Source organism: Hipposideros armiger, unplaced genomic scaffold (assembly GCF_001890085.2).
Source record: "Hipposideros armiger isolate ML-2016 unplaced genomic scaffold, ASM189008v1 scaffold_550, whole genome shotgun sequence".
Lineage (NCBI taxonomy): Eukaryota > Metazoa > Chordata > Mammalia > Chiroptera > Hipposideridae > Hipposideros > Hipposideros armiger.
In genome coordinates this window covers 549,317-574,530 of record NW_017731900.1, presented here as the reverse complement: position 1 = coordinate 574,530, position 25,214 = coordinate 549,317, and the positions used below count along the sequence as shown (strand labels likewise).

Sequence of the window (25,214 nt, the reverse complement as noted above, 5' to 3'; positions counted from 1 at the left end):
TTTCAGAAAAAAAAAAGTCTTATGTAAGTGCACTGCCACCTACAGAGAAGAAGTTGCTATTATGTGAAGCTAACAGAACTGAGAGTCAAATAAAGACATTTTTTTCTGCTTTTACAAGTATAAAGCACAAAAAATGGTTCCTGGAATAAATTATTTGGCCACAATTCACTCCTACCTTTCTCCCTTCCTTCCTTCCTTACTCACTCCATTTCTCACTCATTCTTCAAATAAACTTCTATCCACCCACCCACCCATCCACCCAACAGACTCATCTATTCCTCCATGCCATATTTATTGAGTATGTTCTATGTTCCAGTCAATGTGCCTAGAAGCACATCCAATGGCAAGCAAAATGGTCTCTGCTCTCATAAAACTTCCAGACTATGGGGGAGTTATGCATCAGTCAAATAATTGTACAGATGAATATATACATACATATTAAGCACATACTTCCAGCGGTTCTCAACCTTCCTAATGCCGTGACCCCTTAATACAGTTCATCATGTTGTGGTGACCCCCAACCATAAAATTATTTTTGTTGCTACTCTATAACTGTAATTTTGCTACTGTTATGAATCGTAATGTAAATACCTTTTTGTTTTCCGATGGTCTTAGGCGACCCCTATGAAAGGGTCTTTCAACCCCCAAAGGGGTTGCAACCCACAGGTTGAGAACCGCTGTATCTAGAGAAAAAAGTATATAACAAAGAAAAGTGACCTAGACTAAGAGGGAAGTCAGGAATGACTTGCCTGAGTAAATGACACTTGAGCTGAGTGAGATCTGAAAGGTGAGTAGATATACAGTGTGTGTTGGGGAGAGCAGCTTTTCAGGTCAGGAATGCTAAGTGCAAAGGCTCTGGTAGGAGTGTGTGGAGGGAGGAAAAATGACGTGCTCCAAGAACAGAGAAAAGGGTAGGATGGCCGGAGCTCAGAGATCACAGGAAAGAATCATAGGAGATGTAGCTGAAAAGGCATACAAAACTTAGAAGACAGAGAGCCTAGGTTAAAATTTAGGTCTTTATCCACTGAAAGATCTTAAAGAAGGAGGTGATATGATCAGTTTCGTGTTTTGAAAAGGTCACTCTGGACGTTTCAAGTTCTAGAAAGATAGTTAAGAGGAAACCCTTTTCTTAAAGGTTAAGATAAAATAGAACCAAAAATTATTTTTGCATTTCATAGATGAGCTTTCAGGGAAGAAAGAGATATTCTCACATGCAAAAAAAAAAAAAGGAGAAAACAAAGCCAGAGAAGGAAGCAAATGAGCAGGCTAAGAGTTGGGGGTAAAAAGACCCAGTAATACTGAATGGCTTATGTGTTTCAACATTCAAGCAAGGATAGGAGACAAGAATTTTGGACTAATGGAGAGCTGGGCCTGAGACCTCTACATGATCTGGGACCCTAGAAAGAAGGCTCCTGGGGGAAAAAAATCCACTCAACTTCAGAGAGACATAACAAAAATTTTATCTTGATTTAGGGGGGAAAAATACCTTCTGTAAGGTGTTTCTCTGATTTCACTCAATTTTGGAGTCTGATTTTACACTACTCATCCTAAATTCTAAACTTTAACATGAAGTTTGTCCCATGCCAATGATAACTCAGAGTCCCTTTAAAGAAGCAAATCCATCTTCTGGCCATACAAGATTCTATAGGGGAAAAATGTCCTGTTCAAGAGGCGCTTACAATAAACACAGGAGGACACAATCCACCATGAGTGAGAGTCAGAGTAAAATAACACATAGCAGGATCAGACTTTCAGAACTTCAGATTACTGAACAAAATATTTTAGAAGGTGTGAAAAAATATGCTTAAAAGTTTAAATGACATTAAAAATTTTTTGAAAAGAAGATGACTTGGGAAAAAACAAGCAAATTTGAAGAACAATCAAATAGAACTTCTGGGAGAAAAAAAGTAGTCACAAAAAAGAAGCCTTAATGAGTTCATCAAAAAAAAGATGAGTACAGCTGAAGAGGGAAAAATGAACTAGAAAACATATCACAGCACAGAGAGATAAATATATGGAAACTGATAAAAAGATCAATACAAATTTGGACTAGAAGATCAAAGAAGCATATAGAGTGAATTTGGAGTCAATAATATTCAAAGAAATAACATCCGAGAATTTTCCAGACTAAATAAAAGGCATGAATACAGAGGACTGAAAAAGTGTAACGAAAGCAAAGCCCCCCCGCCAAAAAAAATAAACCCATACCTAGACATATAATAGTAAAACTACAAACAAAGAAAAAAAGAAGAAGTTAAAAGAAGCCAATGACAAAAGACAGACTGGCAAGGAATGACAATTAGAATGAGAACAGACTTCTCAGCAAAAAAGAAAATTATTTTTAAACTTATGGGAAAATACTGCTAAACCTAGAATTCTATATTCAGATAAACAAATATACAAGAACAAGGGTAAAACAAAGCCATTTTTTAGACAAAGGCTGAGAAAACTAACTTACAGATAAAAGAAAAGTTTCAGGCCAGTCGAGTGGCGCATTGATTAAGATCTGGCTTGGGACGCCAGAGGGCCCCGGTTCGGATCCCACATATGAGGGCCAATGACACTGCCCTCTACAGCTAAGATGCTAAACAACTGCTCAACTTGGAGCTGGGCTGAGACTCCCGGCGATGGCGTAGGCTGCAACAACAGCTGCAGTGGGTTGCCATGAGCTACCGTGTGTAGCCGGCAGCCAGCGTGAGCGGCCGTCCAGAAGCTGGCGACTGATCTGCCTCCCCGGGAAGAGCGCAATGATGATGGTGCCAACTAGGGCCAGTGAAGCAATGTCCTCCACAACTACACTATAGACCAAAAAACAACAGCAACTTGTCTGTTCCCCTTCCCCCAATTCCCCAGCGCTGTTCCAATTCCCCAATAAACATCTTTAAACAAAGAAAGTTTTGAAGAAAGAAAATTGAACTAAGAAGGAATAAGTAGAAGGTAAGAAGCAATGATGAATGAAAAATGTTGCATGCATATGGGTGGATACAAATAAGCAATTACTGAAAGGATAAGAACAATAGTAATAATTTATTTTTAAGGATATGAAAAAACAATGTGGAACTAAAATAGTACCAACAATATCTTAAAAGGTTGGTCTGTGAGTATGTATGAGAGAGAATAGGAGAGAGTGCACACACATACTAGTAAGCAGGGTGATGAACTGAATATTCAAATATTCCTAGGGCTGTATATTGTTTAGGAGGAGGGTTGGAGATACTAGCGATAGACTTCCTTAAATATGCATATTACAACTTTAGCTGCTAAAAGAATAATTGTGAATGTACAACTTCCAAACCAATGGGCAGTGGGGCTTGGAAATATGTAAAGAAAACAAACACATAGAAGACAGATAAAAGGAAAGAAAGAAACATAAAAGAATCATGACAAGTAGAAAATACAAAATAAATCAGTAATAGTAAACCTAAACGTGCAAGTAATTCAAAAAATAGAAATGGATTAATCTTATCAGTTAATTAGAAAGATAGTCTCAGGTTGAATTTTTTTTTAAATGAAGGTATATGATTTTTATTAGAGACAAACAGCTCAAAAGGATTTTTAAGAGGATATATAACACTTGTTTCCAGCCATAATAGGATAACTGGGACTGAGCTTTTCCTGTTGTTAACAATTAGAAAACTGTGGTGAAGAGAAGAAGGGGGGAGGGGAAGAGGAGGGAAGATGTGGGGTGAAAGAAGAGGAGAAGGAAAAAAAGAAGGGAGGAAGAGCGGAGGGAGGGAGGGAGGAAGGAAGGAAGGATTCCTTCCAGCCACTGGACAACAGGCAGCAGAGGACTGTTATCTCAAACAAGATGAGCCCTATGATTATTCCAGTTTTCTGTCTGGAGACACGTTCAAGTCTCTGGTTCAGGAAAGAAAACTTCAATCAGAACATAGTTGTTTTGCTGGGTTGGGGAGACAGAAATAAGCAACAGAAATGTGTGGAGTAGAGTTCCAGAAACAAGGGATCTATATGAAAAAGATATCAGAAATTTGCCAAGAAGTCTGCTTGAGACTGTTGCTTAATACTGAGCCATGAACATGTAGAGTGAAACTCCAGAAGCCTGGGAAAGAACCACCAGAGATCCCTGAAGTAAACAATCCCATAGCTGATACACAGTTGGTGAGATACCAGTGTTTGAACCTGTCAAAGTGAAGATTCGTTAATGAACACCTGAGGCTGGGCATTTAACAGAGAACCCAGAAGGGTCACACCTTAGTGGTAAGGGCTACACGAGTCTTACAAAAAGGGCTACTTTATACCTGCCCTATCAAAGCTTAAAAACAATCTCGAAAGTATCAGTTGACCTGCAAGTAATTTAACAGCCTGCCAGAACAAATCCAACACTCTTTTAAAGGAAGACAACAAAATCTAACATTCACAAAGTAAAATTCACAATGTCCAGCATCCAATTAAAGAACACCAGACATGTAAAGATGCAAGAAAATGTGTCCCACAAGCAGGATAAAAATCGGTAAACAGTTGCAAAATGACAAAGATGACAGTATTAATAGACAAGAGCTTCAAAATAGCTATTATCCAGACAAGAGGGAATAACAGAGTCTGAATTACCCTGTTGCCACAAACAAGAAAAATTGACAAAATATAGGAGAAAACAAATTGCCTGTTTTCAGACTATGGATAACAGGTAGCACAGAACTGTGATCTCTGAGGGAAGGAAAACTAACAAGGAGAAACCTGTGGTTGCCAGAGCATCTTGTTAAAAGCAAATTCTGGACCAGGAGAAAAGAATCAAAACATGGTCCAGTGATCTCAATGAGTTCAAAAGAAAAAGAGTTCAAGGAAGCTAAGGTGGCTAGAATTTGTGCAGCAGCACACCATTGAGAAGGGAGCTATGAAGAGAAAAAGTTCCAGAAATGTGCACATGCACAAGTGAAACACCATGACGCCAACAAAGAACAATCTTCCCAGGAAAATCGTGAGCCAAACAATTCCCACATCTTGTATAAGGCCAGAAATCATTTGAGATCTCATCAGTCAGAGTAGAGGTACTTTAACATTTCATTGACTATACAAGGCATTCAATAGAGATCCAAAAAGGGTCACACCTTAGTAGTAGAGATAAATTAGCCTTAGAATAAAGACTATTCTCGAGTTATCCTAAACAGCTTTTATAAACAATCCTCAGAAACATAAAGTGAATGTCAAGAAATTGACAGTTTGGGGCCAGCCAAGTGGTTCAGTTGATTAAGAGCGTGAGCTCTGAGCAACAGGGTCGCCAGTTCAATTCCGACATGGGCCAGTGAGCTGCACCCGAGCTGAGCTGCCACTAAGATGCCAACAGGTGGCGGGATAGCTCAGCTGGTGAGAGCACGTGCTCTTAACAAGGTTGCCAGTTCGATTCCTGCATGGGATGGTGGGCTATGCCCACCAGCAACTAAGATTGAACACGGCACCTTGAGCTGAGCGGCCCCAAGCTGCCGAAAGGCAGCCAGATGATGACTGGACTTGGAGCTGAGCTAGATGCACCCTCCACAACTAAGACTGAAGGACAACAACTTGGCTGTTCCCCTTCACCAATTCCCCAATAAAAAAAAAAGAAAGAAATTAACAGTTTGACAAGATAACCCAATACTTTTTTTTTTTTAAGATTTTTATTGGGGAATCGGGGAAGGGGAACAGACAAGTTGCTGTCCTTTTGTTCTACAGTCTAGTTGTAGAGGAGGTTGCTTCACTGATCCATGTTGGTATTAACATTGCCCTCTTCCCAGATGAGGCAGTTGCTCGCCGGCCACTGGACGGCTGCTCATGGCGGCTCTTGGAAGCTCATGCCGGCTGCTGGCTGCTCACGGTAGCTTACGGGAGCCGACTGCAGCTCTACTGCAGCCTACACCGTCGCTGATGACTCATGCCAGCCCAGCTCCAGGTCGAGCTGTTGTTCACCATCTTAACTGTAGAGGGCACAGTGTCACTGGCCCTCATGTGGGATCTGAACCGGGGCCCTGCTGCTCAGAGCTGGCATCCCAAGCCAACTCAAGCAATGCGCTGCTCGGCCGGCCCTCAATACTTTTAAAATCCAGCTCTTAATAATGTAAAATCAATGACATCCAGACAGCAATCAGAATTTACTAAATGGGCCCAGAAATAGGAATATGAGACCCATAATCAAGAGAAATATCAGGCAATAGACACAGAAGCAAAAGTGGCAGAGATGGGCCGGCCGAGTGGCACGTTGGTTAGGAGTTGACTTGGGACGCCAGCTCTGAGCAGCAGGGCCCCAGTTCAGATCCCACATGAGGGCCAGTGACGCTGTGCCCTCTACAGCTAAGATGGTGAACAACAGCTCAACCTGGAGCTGGGCTGCCATGAGTCGCCGGCGACCACATAGGCTGCAGTGGGGTTGGCCGGCAGCGAGCGTGAGCTTTCATGAGCTGCTGTGAGCGGCTGTGAGTGGTCGTCCAATTGCCTCATCCAGGAAGAGCGCAATGATAATACCAACATGGGCCAGTGAAGCGACGTCCTCCACAACTAGACTAAAGAACAAAAGGACAACAACTTGTCTGTTTCCCTTCCCCGAGTCCCCAAAGCCATTCCCTTCCCCTAGTTCCCCAATAAAATCTTTTAAAAAAAAAATGTGGGGCCGGCCGAGTGGCTCAGTTGGTTAGGAGTTGGTTTAAGAGCACCAGCTCTGAGCAACAGGGCTGCCAGTTAGAATCCCACATGGGCCAGTGACACTGTGCCTGAGCTGAGCTGTCGCTGAGCTGCCAACAGGTGGCAAGATGACTCAGCTGATGTAAAAAAAAAAAAAAAGTGGCAGAGATGATGGAATTAGCAAACAATGCCATTAAAACAGCTATTATAGCGGTTCGAGGCCAGCCCGAGCTGAGCAGCCGCTAAGCTGCCAATAGGTAGCAGGATGGCTCAGCTAAAAAAAAAAAAAAAACAAAACAAAACAACAAAAAAAAACAGCTATTATAAACGCACTCAATACATTTAGGGATTTAAAGAGAAAAATTAAAATAATGAGAAGAGACGTGCAAGACATTCCAAAGGACGACGTGGAATTTTTGGAGATGAAAAGATAATCTTTGAAATTAAAAATTCACTAATTGTAATTAACATCAGATTAGATACATCAGAATAAAACATCGGTAAATTTGAAGGCACAAAAACAGCAACTATATAAAATGAAGCAAAAAAAAGAAAGATAGGGAAAAAAATGTACAGAGCCTTAATAATCTGTGGAACAATATCAAGTGATTTAACATGCTGGGAATTGGAGTTCCAGAAGGGAAGGGCAGGGGGAGAAACAAAAAATATTTAAAGAAATAATGACTAATATATCCTGAATTTGATGAAAGATAGTAATCTAAAGGGACCTTGAGCATTATAAATGCGAAGGTAACAATACTATAATAATCCCAATTGCACAAAGTCTAATCTCTGGAAATCAATGATAAAGAAAAAATCTTTAAAATAGTCCAAGTCAAAAAAGGAACACTATGTTTACAGAAATAAAAAGCTTGACCTCAGACTGGAAGTTTGTGTCCCCTGAAAATTCATATGTTGCAACCTAGTCACCAATGTAATTGTATTTGGAGGTGGGGCCTTTGGGAAGTGATTATGTCTGACGGTGCAGCTGTCATGAATAGGATTAGTACCTTTATAAAAAGGACACCAGAGAATTTCCTCTCCTCTCCCGCCATGTTGAAGACACAGCAAGAAGACAACTGTTTATGAACCTGGAAGTAGGTCCTCACCAGACTGAATCTGCGCAAACCTCGACCTTGGACCTCCCAGCCTCTAGGCTGTAGAAATAAACTATTGTTTAAGCCACTCAGTCTGTGGTATTTTTGTTATAGTAGTCCAAACAGACAGACAATTATTAACAACTCTATGCACACAAAATTGATAACTTAGATGAAATGGACTGATTCCTTAAAAGACACAATCTGCCAAAACTCACACAAGGAGAAACAGGTAACTTCAGCAAACCTATATCATATAAGAGATTGAATCAACAACTGATCTTCCAAAACAGAAATCACCAAGCATATATGGTTTTGCTGATTAATTCTACCAAACATTTAAAGCAGAAGTTATTCCAATTCTATATAATCATTTCCAGAAGATGGAAAACTTTCCAACTCATTTTATAGGCCAGCATCTGATACCAAAATCAGAGAAAGGCATTACAAGAAGGGAAAATTGCACACTAATATTTCTCATAAACCTAGATGCAAAAATCTTCAATAAGATGTTAGCAAATGAATCCAATAAGGTGTAAAAAAAATTATACAACACGACTGAGTGGAATTTATTCCAAGATATGCAAAACTGCTTCAACATTCAAAAATCAACTGACACAAGGATAACATCAGCAAAATGGCCAAACAAGATGTCCCTCACACGTATCCCCCACCGCAACAACAATTTGGCATCTGTCCACGGACAAAAGCACCTGTGTGGGAGCTGTCCAACCCCAAGTAGGAGATTGAGAGGCATTTTGAGAAGACAGGCTCGCACACAGGAACCTGACTCACAGATGTGGCCTTGGCTAGAGACCCAGAAACAACTCCCTACCCCTGAGTTTGTCTTTGTTTCAGTCCCCAGCACCATGAGCGCCAATGGACCAGGAGGAGACTCACTCACCCATGGGTTGGGCAATACAACAGACTACGGAGTGCCCCATAAAATGGCTCCAGCCCCTGCGGGCAAAGGTCTGGGAGCCTGGAGAAAACACTGAATTAGACAATTACCCACAAAGCGGAGAGCCATCGAGGAAGTCCAGAAGTGCAGCAGAGAAGTTCCAGCAACTCAATGAAGCAATAGATAGTGTATATATTGTATAATCATAGAAGGTCTGAGAATCCCAATCTCATAGGAGATTGGACACAATGGAGAGGGTAAGAGGAATAGTTTGACTTTACCTATGTCACCCCTTCCTGAAGGCAGCATCAATCAGTGCCAAGAGAGTCATTCTTGGCCTATGACTTGTCCCATGGAGGAAAGCGGGAGTGTGTGAATGAGTGCCCAGCCTCCCCAACTATATGGGATACTGCCAAAGAGGCCCATTTCTCTCTCACCTCATCCAGTGTACTGAGTTATGAGCTGCACGACGTGGAGGTAGTGAGCAGCTGAGGAAACAGCATCAGGGCTTAGAACAGACATATCAAGGGGACATGGATCCTAGTGATGGCATCAGGTACACTCCTAGGAAATTGCCTGAAGTGCACTGGTAACACCTCTTCTGTGAACCCCAAGTGCTCCATATGTCACCCACACACATCCCTCATCCCATGGCTAATTCCCTGTGCCTGCTCCCAACAATAGCAAGGACAAGCATTTGCAGATGGCTAGTGAGCAAGTGCAGAAAGCTAGCCCAAATCTGCAGGCCTGGGAAGGACTGCACTTAGGGAAGCAAAAGGCGGGTTTATCAGAACACAGCCTGACTGCATGATCAAAAAAAGGCATACAAGCTAAAGAATTCTGCCACAAGAGGTGTTGAGCAGGTGTATCCATAGGAGATCTGAGAATCCTTAGCAAGGTTGATGGAAGGCATTTTCTCTCTTGGTAAAGACTGGAGGAAGTGACTGCTACTTCAAATGAGAAGACAGCAGTGCAAGAGTTCAAGGAATATGAAAAAATCAAGGCAACATAATACCACCAACAAATTGCAATACTCTTCCAGTAACTGATCCCGAAGACATGAAGATCTGCAATTTACCTCATAAAGAATTCAAAATAGCTGTTTTAAGGAAGCTTGATGAGATCTAAGAAAAGTCACAGCAGTCAGATAAGAAAAAGAAAGAAAAGGCATCCAAATTGGAAAGGAAGAAGTAAAACTGTCATTATTTGCAGGTGACATGATACTATGTAGAGAGAACCCTAAAGATGCCATCAGTAAAACAATTACAACTAATAAATCAATTTAGTAAATTAGCAGGATACAAAATTAATATACAGAAATTGGCTGTGTTTTTATACACCAATAATGAACTATCAGAAAAAAATATTAAGAGAACAATTCCATTTACAATTGCATCAAAAATGTAAAATAACTAGGAATAAATTTAACCAAGGCAGTAAAGACCTGTACTCAGAAAACCATAAGACACTGAAAAAAGAAAATGAAGAAGATACAAATAGAAGATAAACTCTGCCCATGGATAGGAAGGAAGAATTAACATCATTAAAATGTCTATACTACCCAAAGCAATCTACAGATTCAATGTAATCCCTTTCAAAATACCAATGGCATTTTTCACAGAACTAGAACAAACGATCCTAAAATTTATATGGAACCACTAAAGACCTTGAATAGCCACAGCAATCTTGAGAAAGAGGTACAAAGTTGGAGGTATCATGTTACCTGATATCCAACTATACTGCAAGGCTACAGTAATCAGAACAGCATGGTGATGACACAAAAACAGACACACAGATCAAAGAAACAGAATAGAGAGCCCAAAACTAAACCCACACCTATATATATGGTCAATTAATCTATGACAAAGGAGGCAGAATATACAATGGGATAAAGACAGTCTCTTCAATAAATGGTTGGGGAAACTGGGCAGATACATGAAAAAAAAAAGAAATTAGACCATTTTCTTATACCACATACAAAAATAAACTCAAACTGAATTAAAAACTTAAATATAAGACCTGAAATCATAAGACTCCTAAAAGAAAACATAGGTAGTAAACTCTTCGACATCTCTCTTAGAAATATTTTTTTGACTATGTCTTCTCAGGCAAGGGAAACAAAAGAAAAAATAAACAAATGGGACTACATCAAACTAAAAAGTTTTTGCACAGCAAAGGAAGCCATCAACAAAATGAAAAACTAACATACTGAAGGGAGAAGATATTTGCCAATGATACCTCTGGTAAGGGGTTAATGTCCAAAATATATAAGGAACTCATAAAATTTAACAAGAAGGAAAAAATCTGATTAAAAAATGGGCAGAGAACCTGAATAGGCATTTCTCTAAAGAGAACATACAGATAGCCAATAGACACATGAAAAGATGCTCAACACCACTAATCACCAGGAAAATGCAAATTAAAACCACAAGAGATATCATCTCACACCTGTCAAAATGGCTGTCATCAATAAATCAAAAAACAACAAGTGTTGGAGGGGATGTAGAGAAAACAAACCTAGGGTCGTGCACTGTTGGTAGGATTATAAATTGGTGCAGTCTCTATGCAAAACAGTATGAAGTTCCTCAAAAAAAAAATAGAATTACCATATGACCCAGAAATTTCTCTTCTGGGTATTTATCAGAGGAAATCCAAAACAGTAATTTTGAAGACATATGCATACCTATGTTTACCGCAGCACTATTTACATTAGCCAAGATATGGAAGCAACCTAGGTGTCCATTGAGAGACATAATGGATAAGAAGAAGTGATATATATCAGCCATAAAAAAAGAAATCTTAGCATTTGTGACAATATGGATGGATCTAGAGGGTATGATGCTAAGTGAAATAAGTCAAGCAGAGAAAGATAAAAGTCATATGATTTCACTTATATGTGAAATCTAAAAAAACAAACAAACTAAACAGAAAGAAACTCATAGATACAGAGAAAAAAAATGATTTGCCAGATGGGAGGAGCATTGGAGGAATGGGTTAAGAAAAAGATTAAGAAATACAAATTACCAGTTATAAAAATAATCATGGGGATGTAAAGTACAGCATAGAGAATATAGTCAATAATACTGTAATAACTATGTGTGGTGTCAGATGGGTATTAGGCTTATCAGGGTGATCACCCTGTAAAGTATATAAATGTCGAATCACTATATTGTATACCTGAAACACAATATCGTATGTCAACTTTAATAAAAAAATAAATTTAAAAAAGAATCTTGACCATCTTATATCATGCACAAATATTAATTCAAAATGTATCATAGACCTAAAAAGTAAAATATTGGGTTGTCGGAAAAGTCATGACGTATTTTTTCTATGTTTTTTGTTGCAAAAATGCATCATGACTTTTCCGACACCCAATATTTCTAAAATAGCATAGAAGAAAGCCTATGCACCTTGTTGCATACAAAGAATTATCAGATGGGACACAGAACTACAACGTGTAAAAGAAAACTGATAAACAGGACTTCATCAAAATGTTCAAACTTCTGCTCTTTAAAAGACTTCATTAAGAAAATAAAAAGGCGGGCCGGCCGAGTGGCGTGATGGTTAAGAACTCGCTTGGGATGCCAGAGGGCCCCAGTTCGGATCCCACATATGAGGGCCAGTGACACTGCCCTCTATAGCTAAGATGCTGAACAACAGCTCAACCTGGAGCTGGGCTGCCTTGAGTCGCCGGCGACGGCGTAGGCTGCAGCCCCTGCGGCAGTGGGTTGCCCTGGGCTACTGTGTGTAGCCAGCAGCCGCAGTGAGCGGCCGTCCAGAAGCCGGCGACTGATCTGCCTTGCCCGGGAAGAGCGCAATGATGGTGCCAACTTGGGCCAGTGAAGCAACGTCCTCCACAACTAGACTGAAGAACAAAATGACAGCAACTTGTCTGTTCCCCTTCCCCCAATTCCCCAATAAAAAATCTTTAAAAAAAAAAAAAGGAAAATAAAATAAAAAGGCAAGCCAATGACTGGAAGGAAATATTAAAAAATGCATATGTCTGACAAAGGAACATGTAGAGTTTCCAAACAAAATTCTTACAACTTAATAACAAGAACCCTAATAAAAATACAGGCAACAGATTTGAACAGGTACTTCACAAAAGAAGATATATTAATGAATAACAAGAATGTGGAAAGCTGCTCAACATCGTTAGTCACAAAGGAAATGCAAACTCACCATGATAACCACACACATCCATTAACAGTACCACGTGTTGGGAGAGATGCAGAGGAACTGGAATTCTCATTTGAAGCACGTAGCAGAGTAAAGTGTAGTTTGGAAAACAGTTTGCCGGTTTCTTACAAAGTTGAGAACACTTACACGATCCAGCAATTCCACTCCTGCTTACTTACCCAAGAAAAAGGACTTTGTGTGCACACGAAGACTTGCATGCAATGCTCACAACAATTTTATTCACAATGGCCCAAAACTAGAAAGGACCTGTTGTGGACTAAATTGTGTCCCCTCAAAATTCATGTTGAAGACCTAACTAAATGTGACTGCATTTGAAGATGGGACCTTTAAGGAGGTAAGGAGGGTTACATGAGGTCATAAGGATGGGGCCCTAATCCACCATGACTGGTGTCCTTACAAGGACAGAGACAGCAGGGATGCACATGCACAAAGGAACGTGTGAGGGCACAGTAGTAAGGTGGCCATCTGCGGACCCAGTTGAGAGGCCGCAGAAGAAATCAAATCTGCGGCACCTTGCTCTTGGACTTCCAGCCTCCAGAACTGTGAGAAAATAAATTTCTATAGTTTAAGCCTCTGACTCTGTGGTATATCATTATGGCAGCTCTAGCAGACTAATACACAAACTAAATGTCCATCAACGGGTGAATAAGCAAATAGATAGCTAGACCAGGGTTCGGCAAACTGCGGCTTATGAGCCACATGCAGCTCTTTGGGAATGTTCTGTCTCAAAAGTTTGCCGACCCCTGGAAGAGCCAATCCTGTCCCTCAAAGTTTTGTAAGACCTATAAAACAAATGAAATCACCATTATTTCAATAATACCCTTTAAAAATTTTATAAATGAAACTACAATAATTTTATTTTCATTTTCAATTTTACTTCAGAGCCACATGTACGTACCCAAAGAACCTCATGTGGCTCGCAAGTCACAGTTTGCCAATCTCTGGCAGCTCTTTTGTCCCAAAGGTTTGCTGACCCCTGAGCTAGACAATGGCATACAACTCAACAATATGAACTAATGACTGAACTAACACTAAACAACATGAACGAACTGCGAAACATTCTGCTGAATGAAAGAAGCCAAAACACAGTGAGTACTTACTGTGTGATTCTATTTATATGAAATCCTAAAAAAGCAAATCTAACTGGTAGAGACACAAAGCAAATCAGGGGTTGGGATGGAATGACTGCAAAAGGGCTTGAGGGGATATTAGGGAGGTGATGGAATGTCCTATAGCTTGATTATAGTGATGGTTGTGCCAGTGTATTCATTTGTCAAAACTCATCAAATCACACTCTTAAAACGAGTGCTTTTTATTGCATGTAAATTATACTTCAATACAGTTGATTAAAAATTAAATGTACCAGCAGTTCATAAACAATAAACAAACTAGATAGGCACATTAATACATAAAACACACTTTTAAGTAAAAAGTGTTAGTTATTCAAGTGAGTCATTACAAAAAGATAGAACATTTTCAATAGAAATATATAAAATACTGAAGTGGTATGAAACTAATAATCGTCTCAAAAATAAAGCAAAAACTGAGAAAATCATTCAGAGAAAGACCAATCCACAATTACAGATCTTAACACATTTCTTTCAGTAATTGAAAGATCAAGAATACAAATTTAGTAAGGATTTATAAGAATTGAATGACACTATTAACAAGCTTAATCACATGCATATAAATATATTTTATATAAAACACACACACACAAACACACACAACAATAATTGAATATATATGTTTTTCAAGCTTATTTGGAGTATTATCAAATATTGTGTACACTGCCACCAAGCAAGTTTTAATAGGTATCAAAGAATTAATATCACATAAGCCATTTTATCTTATACAACAAAATTAGAAATAAAAAATAGAATAATAACCCAAAGTCCCCTATACATTGAAAATTTTAAAAATCACTTCAGGGATCAAAAATAAATCATAATTGAATCAGGTGATCTTTAAAGCTGAATGGCAATAAAAGCATTACCCTAAAACTTGTAGGATACAGCCAAAGAAATGTTTAGAGAGAAATGTCCAGTCTTCAATGCATATAAAAGAAGAAAGATGTCAAATCATGGAATGTGATCAATTCATTGAAGAGAGTTTAATAAGTGCAAAGTATAGTGAAAATAATTTGGAGGAACGTGAATCCTCCCAGATACCAACACTTAACAAAAAACTACAGAAGCTCCAAGAGTGTATTGTTGGTAAGCAGATAAATAGACCAATGGAGCAGAATGTAAGGGAATTTATTTTTGTGACAAAGTAGACTTATAATTCAATGAAGAAAGAATGATGGATAACCACCATCCACAAAAATATAAAATTACATCTCTATTTAAAACTATACACCAAATCAATCAATACATTAAAGGTGTAAATGTGAAGGGCAAAATTTCACATACTTTTAGAAGAACTTTTAAGTGAAAATATAAGAAAATATCTTTCTGGTCTTGGGATAGTAAAGGATTTCTAAAAGAAGACATAAAAGCATAAACCATGAGGGAAAAGGTTGACAATAATTTTGAAAGCCTCCGAATTTAAAACTTCTGTTTATATTGCAAGCATACTGAAAAGAAAAGACAAGCCACAGATAAGAAGATAACTGTTAATATCTTTAAAAGGATCATTATCAAAAATACATAGATAATTCCTATAAATCAATATGAAAAAGATAAAAACAACCCAATAGAAAAATAGGAGAGTTTACAAAAATTTGTTTGAGAAAAGTCATACAAGAGAAATTCTGAATGGCTAAGAAACATGAAAAATCCTTAATTTCATCTGTAATCAAATAAACACAAAACAAAAAGTATGAAAAAAACTTAAATGTCTAATAATATCAAGTATTGATTTGTATTTGAGAAAATGATAACTCCATGTTTTCTGGTGGAAAAGTAAAACTTTAGAGAGCAAGTTGACAATACTGAGAAGAGTTAAAATTGCACATATCTTACATCCAGTTATTCCACTTGCAGGCATAAACACAGAGAAATATACACCCAAAGAGAAATGTAAAAGGATGTTTACTGCAGCGTTTTATTATAGAAAAAGTGAAGACAATTAAATTTCTTTCCATATGAGAATAAATTTTAAAAAGAAAGTATTTATATAATGAATATAGATGCAACTGTTTAGATGTACACTATACATACCAAAAGAGATAAATTTCAAACTTATAATATTGACCAAAAGCTGCAAGTTGCAAATGGGTATCTATAGTATATCACTTTTAAAAAACTTAAAAGCACACAAAACATTATACATCATCTGTGGGTGATAGATAATGTAGAAAAAGTATAAACATATGCAAAAGAGTTATACAACTGACATGAAAGTTATATACATCAAACATTAGCGAGGGAGGAGGAGAATGGATGAGGCATTGTATTTTGTAATGTTTTGTTTTAAATAAAGAGAGGCTAGAAGCAAATATGCCAAAATGTTAGTATCCTTAAACTTGGGAGGGTGAATAAGTGTGTCTTTCATATTAGCTTTTTTTGCACTTTTTGGGGGTATGTTTGAAATAGTTCCTAATTTTAAAAAGTGCTACAGATTATTCTAGTTGTAGGGTAGGGAATAGATTAGGGGAGAACCAGAGTGGGTGTAAGGAGGACAGCTCTCAGGTTACAATTCACAGTATATTTAAATGATTTAAGAGTTTGTTTATAAATTTAATTTATAGAAAGCCAAACAAAACTCTTTTAAATATGATGCAGAATGTACCACAAGCACATTTCCCAAACTCACCTGCTCGACTTCTCTATTGAGAGAATCTACCTTTTCTTTTAATCGGTTATTGTCTGCCTCAGCAGTGATAAATTCTAATTTGAGGGTATTGTTATCTGCCTCTGCTTGTCGAGCCTTATTTTCCCAGTTTTCAGCATCTTCATTGGCTTTTCGGAGTTGGTCCATTATTTGCCGGTTCTCAGATTCCTGAAAAGCAAGTCTTAGGCATTACTTTAAAAGATATGAAATTGGTCACCATATGATTAAACATTCATTATTTGCCGAGTCATGGGGAATTTACTTGCCACAAGGATCATTTGCAACATAAACTTGAGGGATCCCACTTATACTCTGTTTAGAAAATTGGTCATTCTGTAATTAACAAAAGGGAGTGGGGACCATTCAGAACCCCAGTCTTAATTTTCTTGATCATGGACTGTTCTATGATTCACTTTATTTACTCTTCTAATAACTTCCTGAAACTGCTCAGAAGTCAAATATCAAACCTATGCCAATAAACACTATTCATAAATATACATTTATGTATATATTGGGAATATAATATAGAACTACATTTTCAAAACCTTAAAAGTTCTCTCATTACAGATTGACTGAAGTATGATCTTATTTCTAGAGAACAACAATCAGCTCCACAAATAATATACTATATTGAGTAGTCATTATGAGGCTATATTTAAAAACATATTTTAGTAGTGTGGTTTGGCCAATTAATTCTTCAAAAATCATTTATAATTTTGGTAATTAATTTAAAAAGTATTAGATCTCTTTCTATCCTACCTTTTCATAAACAGTACATTTCCCTATCAGAAACATTAGGCTAAATAAAATGACCAAATCGCAATAACCAACATCTCATCCTATAAGGCTTTCTAACCAGGTTTAAGTTCTTTTTAACTTGATGAGACTGGCTGAAACTCAGTTAATATTGCCATCTTGTGGTCTTGACTGTGAAAGATCTTGGCCAAGTCTGCTAGTTAGCAAGTGAACCTACTAAACTACTGTACTGGCTTTCAAGATTCAGATATTGCAAATGTGCCAATAAGAATCTGATGTGTGCTTTCTGTTACTGTACTAAAAATAACAATTGTGTACAGAGTATGTACTTGGGAGGTACATGGTATGACATACATACACTGAATTTTACCCACATTAATCTTTACCCTCTTTAATTTTCTGTAGCACTTACTGTCTATGCCATTCTCTTAAAATTGCCTTACAGCTTTATGTAGATAGTAGATAGATGTGGGTGTACAGTCTCCCCAATAACACCTTGGATTCCTCAAAGATAGGAACCATTTTTTAATATTAAATTTAGTTTTGTGACTAGGTAATAGAGGTTCCAAGTTTATGTGGTGAAAAAGAATTGCCATAAAACGTCTCTCCTGCTCCCCAACCACGTAGTACGCCTCCCTCGTGACAACCAAAAACCATACTTTACCCTTTTTTGTACCTGCGCAAAGTAGCCAGAACAGTGTGGGGCCCAAGGTAGGCAACATCATAAAGAAAGAGAACTGCTCTCTGGTGTTCTCCAAGTCCCTTTTTCAACATCTCTACCTTTCTAGTGCTGCCCCCAGCCCTGTACCCCACAGCCCCCTCTGGTGGTCCTCTGGGCTCATTACAACACCCCATGACCATAATGCTCACTGCTTAACTGGAATCCTCTGTCCTTCTTGACTGAACTATGGTATGGGTACAGCCTCTCCTAATTGCTCTCGCTCCCTCTGATGTGGTTACCCTTCTGATTTGTTCTTCCCAACATTTTCAGAATAATCTAAGAAGCAATTCTTTAAATAAATTCTGTGCTTATGTTGTAACAAAAGCTTCCTGAAACAAGTCCTTCTTACCTCTCCATTGTCACACTCCACTCGAGCTACAGGTTCTACTTTCCCCCACAACACCTTTGCTCATGTTGTCCCCAGTCCCTGGGGTGCCATTCTGTTTCCTCTCAGTCTTTCATCTCTGGCACCTCTGCACCTAGCACACTGCACTCTGAATGAATGAAGTACTCAACAATTCTAACAGACCTCCTTACCAAACTGGACCCATGGTTTGTTCCTTCACAGGGGTGCCGGCATCCATCCAGCTATGTTGTGAAGTGAGATCTCACGAAGGAACTCATACTAGGATGCTAAAAGCTGAGAGGTGCTTGATGTGTGATGTCTGAAAACACAATTCCAGAATCTAAAAGGTAATGTGACAGGCTTGGGAGAAAAAGGAAACTGTCTAACACTGACTGAAAGTTTACTCTGTTAAATGTTGTCCAGACTTCCATTTATTTATATTCTGACCTATTCCAGGACAGACTTCAATGGCTCACTGTGCTAGGTCTATCTGATTTACATACTTGGGTTTGGTGCATTTACAATTACAGACAGGACACTGAGCCTCAGGGAGGTTGAGTGGCCTACCTAAATCCATGCCATTAAAAGAAGAGGAGTCAGACCGATCTGACTCCAGAGCTTCTGTCCATTCATGGCTTTACATTGCTGGCACTTTAAAATCAAGAAGTGTAGGAAACTGCGTGCTTTGTCGACGTAAGGCTGCTGGCTCACTGCCTGAAAGCAAGGCTGCAATTTAGGAGTCCTTAGGATCTCTTATCTCTCAAAGTCCTAAACAGTCTTAAGTACACTATAAATAAATGCTCAATATATGTTTCTGAACTGATGTTAAATGATACATTAAATAAGGAAAACAGTTTTGGTGGGGAGTTCCTATTCATGGTTTCAGTGGTACTGGTATGTAGGTAACACTACACTTACTGTAATACAACTATATTATTTTAATCAACCCAACCACACTATTTTAGACTACATTTTACTAAATGGACATAACCTAACATCGTTGGTCAAGCTCTCTGTTTATTCCAGGATTGCCACACATGTACCCAAGTTTACTTGGAACCATCTGATGTCACACCTATGCGCCTGGTCAAATGGTTACTAACAGAGAAGGGCAGATGAGAGCCTCCGGCCTTCTGGTCCTAGGAAATAGATGGCCCCACAACAGCGTGATCCATTCTGTTCACAACAGCGTGATCCGCTACACCAATAGATGGAGCCACTTTTGTCAAAGATTTGTACTTGAAACCTCTACTATTTTCAAATATGAATGAGCCCATGTTGATTCTGGCCCCTGGTCCTTTATCCAGGTAGGAGGATCCCACTTATCTAGAATGGCCGAGTGGCAAACTAAAAGGGGCATATTCTTGAGTTACCTTTCTGGACATTGGTAATTGTCTAAATACATAGTTAACCTATCATTGTCAACATTAAAATATGCTATGCATTAAAGGAAGGCTTGATTCAGCTCTCCCTACAAGTGTAACTGATCAATAACTTTAGGAAAAACTCTTAGGTATCATGAGCAAAGAGGAATAAAATATATACATACTTCAGACTTTAAAATATTCTTCAGCTTGTTAACCTCCGAATTAGTATCTTGGACCTTCTGTTTTATGTCATTAAGTTCACTATGAGTATCATTCAGTTTTTTAGACAGTGCCTAAGGGAAAAAGATAGCTAGACTTGACCACAAAAAATTAAAAATTGCTCTATGTCAAAACCACCATAAATACATTTTAAAATACTTATAATTATATAAATAAAAGGTAATATACCTAATATATAAAGCTCATATAAAAATAGTGAGAAAAATATGAGTCCCAATAGTAAACGGGCAAAGAACCCAAACAGACAATTCACAAAAAGGAAGCACAAGTGGATGATACTTTAAAAAGTTAAAAATTTACTAGTAATCAAAGGAGTGCTAATTAAGACAATGAAGTACTATTTTTGCCTATCAAATTAGCAAAGATTTAAAGCTATTCTGTTGTGGCAATAAAGAGCCACTTCCATGTATTGCTGGACTAAACATAAATTTTCAAGAAGCAGATCTGTGATCTGCTATCTGGTAACATATCAAGAGACATTTTTAAATACAAAAACAAGAAAGACAAATAAACTGCTTTTGTTGAAGGTGAGAGATGAATACATGGGTATTCACTATATTGGAAAATGTCCATTTAGAATGTTTTTTTACTAACTAAACAGAAATTTGATAAGCTTTGATTCAATTTGAAATTAAATCTAGTGAAGTTTCATGAAAAAAGAATGTTCATTAAGGCATTATTTGTAATAGTGACGATATTCACAGCAAGCGAATGATGTAGTAAATAACAGTAACTACACATAATGGTATAACCACATAGAACATTACACATCTATGATAAATGTTTGCAATAATTTTCAATCACAGAGGAAAATGTTCATTTATATTTAGTGAAAAAAATCAGGATAGAACACTAAAAATACCTCACCCCAATTTGTTAAAGGTTGTATTGAGAATGAAATTTTTTTAAGGTTTCTGTTTTCCAATTCTTCTACGATACGGGTTCTTAATCTGAGGTCCACAGAAGGACCCATCTTCTATCCTTGGGCCTATGACCCAAACAAAGGAAAAATCTACTCTTGAACATATGTAAATTGTTATGACATTACTTCTCTTCTGATTATAAAAAACGTTTATGAATTTTAATGAAGCAGGGAAGTGTTTATAATGTTACAGTAAGCCAATAATAGCTACAAAATATTTATCAAGTGATTATACTAGACCATAAGTGTTTCTAGACATAGTCTCGTTTACTCTCCATTTTTACAGGTGATTAACTGAGATCAGAGAAGTTAAATTATATTTTCACACAGCCAGGCAGAGGAGTCAAACTCACGTGAGTCTTAAATACTCCACTCTATTGCCTTCTCATGTAGAAAAAAGCATGATATAAAGGGGTGTGTGGTTTTATCTATCTACATAAAAAAGTTCAAGAAAAACATAGTATAACATTTTTTTAAAGTACAATAAAAATCAACAAAAAATATGTTAACAGTGGATAACTCTAGGTGGTAAAAATGAGAGTTTTTAATCTAGTTTTTCATAAATATAAGTTACATTTACCTTTAGCCTATTTGTTCTAGCTATAGAGTACACAAAATTGTAAATTCACATCTTTTGTTTTTATTGCTCTTCATTAGACTTTTTAAAATAAACTTTATTTTAGAATAGTTTTATATTTATGGAAAGGTCGTAAAACAGTACAGCAAGTCCCCATATACCCTACAGTCAGTTTCCTCTGTTATTAATGGCTTACATTTGTATAATACACTTATCACATTAATGAACCAATATTGATAATTATTAACTAAAGTCCATATTTTATTCAGATTGCTTTCATTTTTATGTAATGTCCCTTTCTCTTCCAGGATCCCATTATTCATTAACTTTTGAAAAAAGCATTTTAACACTTCAGGCAATTTTTTTTTATAATTAACAAAATGCTGCATCTTTATATCTGCTTATGTAAGTAAAAAATATTTAATAGTTAAAAACACAGATTTTTATAACACAAACTAAACACATTGAGAGTGATAGCAAAGTGGGAGAAATCATTTGGACCGAAGAATTTTAAGTGGGGAAGAAAGCTTTCAAATAGAATTTTGTAATGTTTAAATTAAAATAATGATATTAGAAATGAGAATTGTAAATAAAGTTAAAATATATTGGCTTGGGGAGGAAGTAATTATAAATTTTCCTGAAAAGAATCACAGTGCTAAAGAGGACCAAAAAATGTGGCATAGACCATACACTCACACTTTAACAGAATAACAGTCCATCAAATAAATCTACCTTTTTCTTCAGAGTTTCTGAAGGCTTTTATCTTTGTTGATTTATTCAAATATTTATCCTTAAGCAAGTAAGTACTTCTAAGGTTTAATACAAATCTATGATATACCCTTCCCTCTTTTCTTTAATATTTCATACTTTATGTCTGAGAATTTCATTTAGAAATTGAAATCTCATGTGGTATATTCTGTGTAATAAAGGTAAAAACCGGCTGGTTCCTAAGGCTGAGCTTTTCTACAAAATGAAAGGAGGGCTGTGCCTCAGAAGAAATATATTTTTTCTTGGAGAAAAAGATTCTAGGAACAAATATACCTGGTTTTCCTGTTTAGCTTTAGAAAACTGATCTTGGAGACTGTCATTCTCATGAGCCAAGATGTCTCTTTCCCTGGCAATTTGAGTCAGCTCATCGTTTGTTTCATCCAATTGCCGGCGCATTCTGGAAATGTCTTGTTCACACATAATTAGTGCTTCAGTAGACTGTCTATTCCACAAATCAAATGGTACGTAAGAAGAGACATTTTACCGAAACAGAATAACAAATTCTCACAAGACAGAAGATGGACAGTTAACATGAAAACATCTGAAGAAGTTTTAAACACATTTAAATGTTTAGTGATAGTGATGAGAGCTTCTCTATGTTGCCAACATTTCACTATGGAAAAGGATGCTAAATATACACAATTGTCAATGATTAGCTAAGTATTTCTTTTTTTTAATTAAAATGTATTAGGGTGACAATGATCAAAACTACATTGGTTTCAAGTGTACCATTCTATAATATTATACATCATCTATATATTGCATTATGTGTTCACCACCCAGTCGGTTCTCCTTTCTCACCATATATTTGACCCCCTTTACCCTCTTACACTGTGCCCTCTTCCTCTTCCCCTTCCCCTCTGGTAATCACTAAACCACTAAATTGTTGTCTATGAGTTTTTGTTTCTTTGTCTTGTTCCTTTGTTGCTTTCAGTTTTATATCCCACATATGAGTGAAGTCATAGTTGACTTTTTATGTCTGACTTATTTCATTAGCTAAGTATTTCAAAATTTCTGACACTCAGACATAAAAAAGTCTTCATCCTACCTCTAGCTGCCATGGTTTAGTCTCCTTTTCAGGTTCTTCATCTGCCCTCTTAAAACTTAATGGTTCTGAGGGCTTAAGTCTTAGCCTCCGGATTCTTCACACTCTACCCCTTCTCTCACAAATCCTAGTCATATCCATGGCTCCCAACCCCATCTGACAACTCTAAAATCCTTATCTCCAGCCTTGGCCTCTTCCTTACAGTCCACTCTTACTTAACTGCTTACTAAACATATCTACAAGAAGGTCTCAAAGGCTCTTCAAATGCAGAGGAAAATAATCCTTTTCCACATTCTTTTTACATGTCCAATATTCATCCCCAGCCAATTTTCCTAGATTTTCTCGCTCACAAGCAGCTCACTGCTGTCCCCCAACTCCCCAAACCCAATTTATTGCCATTCTACAACCTGGGTAATCTTTTGAATGCAAAACCTCCTCCAAATTCTTTAATAGTTTCTTATTGCCCCAAAGATAAAATCAAGACTAGTGTGTCCGGTATGCAGGCCTCTGCCTGCCTGTTTAGCCTTCCCTCCCTTCACGTCTCCTCTTACACTTTGGGTTCCAACACACTCACCTACTTGCCACTCAAGAGGCCTTGAACATGACCTGTGGTTCTCTGTGGTTCTTTACTATCCTTCCTACTTTGAATGTCCTTCCCTTTTCCTTTACTTGACAAACACCATAGCTGCTTTTACTTTCCTACACAGACTTAGGCCTTCTTTCAATATTAGAAAGTTATCACCTTACAAATTAACACTAAACCCCATGTTTCTTACTATCTTTATACCTAACTTGCTACTTTGCCCTTAATAAGTGCTCAAATTCTTATTGAATGATTTACCTTGATGCCTGTTCCATCTCAGCAATGATATTCTTCATGCCTGAAATGGTCTTTTCCTTGAAAAGTAATGTAAGTATTAAATAAAAAATTATCTTAAACTGTTACTTCTGTTAAAACTGAATGAACAAAAAGATTTTTCCCCCTACCTTTTTGATTTCCATTTGGGTTTAAATATTTATTCTCTATTCTTTTCTACATGTTAAAACTAAAGCTTAATATATCAATGTGAATATTTGTGCTGGATAAAAACAATAGATTATGGTCATTCAAGTAAAGACTACACTTAGGTGTATTGATATGAGATCAATCTATCAAATGCTTTGTTAAAAGGTGTTTTGTGCAGTTACCCAGCCACACATGAACCCCATAAGCACTCTGTATTTGGAGGCAAACCAATGGTTTGGCACTGAGGGTAGGTTCTATACTAGCAATAGGGCTGATTCACTTCCTCACTTCATGTTATAAAACACAGGAAAGTAACTCTTGTAAAACTAAATTTAGTTCTTAAGAATAATAACTTTGATCAAGTATATTATTTATATTAGTATCTTTATAGCACCTTCAAAAAGCTGCTAAAATGGAGTTACTTATAAAAGTATATGATTAAGTTTAGGTGTGAGCTAATAAAGAGGTGAGCAATAGGCCTAGAGCAAAGGTACAAAAAAATTAAACTTGATATTCTCCCTTTTTAACAGTGTTGTGTAGGAGTAGAATTAATGGAGTCAGTCAGGCAGAAATGGGTGTGAATATCTTAATGCCATTAGTACAATTCCCACACCTCCTCCTTTTAAAACCCTCACTGATTTGAAGTAGTTACAGAGACTATACACAGATATTTAGGCTAGCATTAGCCCTAAAAAAGATTTCACTTTGCCCTTTGAATTCTCAAATCCTTGGTAACCAAGTAACAAGATAAAAAATTAAACCTATATTTCTTAATCAGTTCTGTTCCTTAGAGATAGAGTTAAGTGTGTGTGTGTGTGTGTGTGTGTGTGTGTGTGTGTGTGTGTGTGTATGATCTTCCTTTATTTAGTTCTTGTTTCC

General features: G+C 37.4%; 1 protein-coding gene across 6 annotated transcripts in view; it reads right to left on the bottom strand.

Annotated features, from left to right (window-relative positions):
- Window positions 1-25,214, bottom strand: part of TSGA10 (testis specific 10) — a 103,749-nt gene that overhangs the window by 15,885 nt on the left and 62,650 nt on the right. For all 6 annotated transcript variants that reach the window (XM_019669228.1, XM_019669229.1, XM_019669227.1 and 3 more), the window contains 4 exons: window positions 24,171-24,226; window positions 22,558-22,726; window positions 19,960-20,070; window positions 16,570-16,755 (listed from right to left, as the gene is read on the bottom strand). In XM_019669228.1, the coding sequence (XP_019524773.1) occupies window positions 16,570-16,755; window positions 19,960-20,070; window positions 22,558-22,726; window positions 24,171-24,226 (522 nt within the window). The remainder of the gene's footprint in view (window positions 1-16,569; window positions 16,756-19,959; window positions 20,071-22,557; window positions 22,727-24,170; window positions 24,227-25,214) is intronic.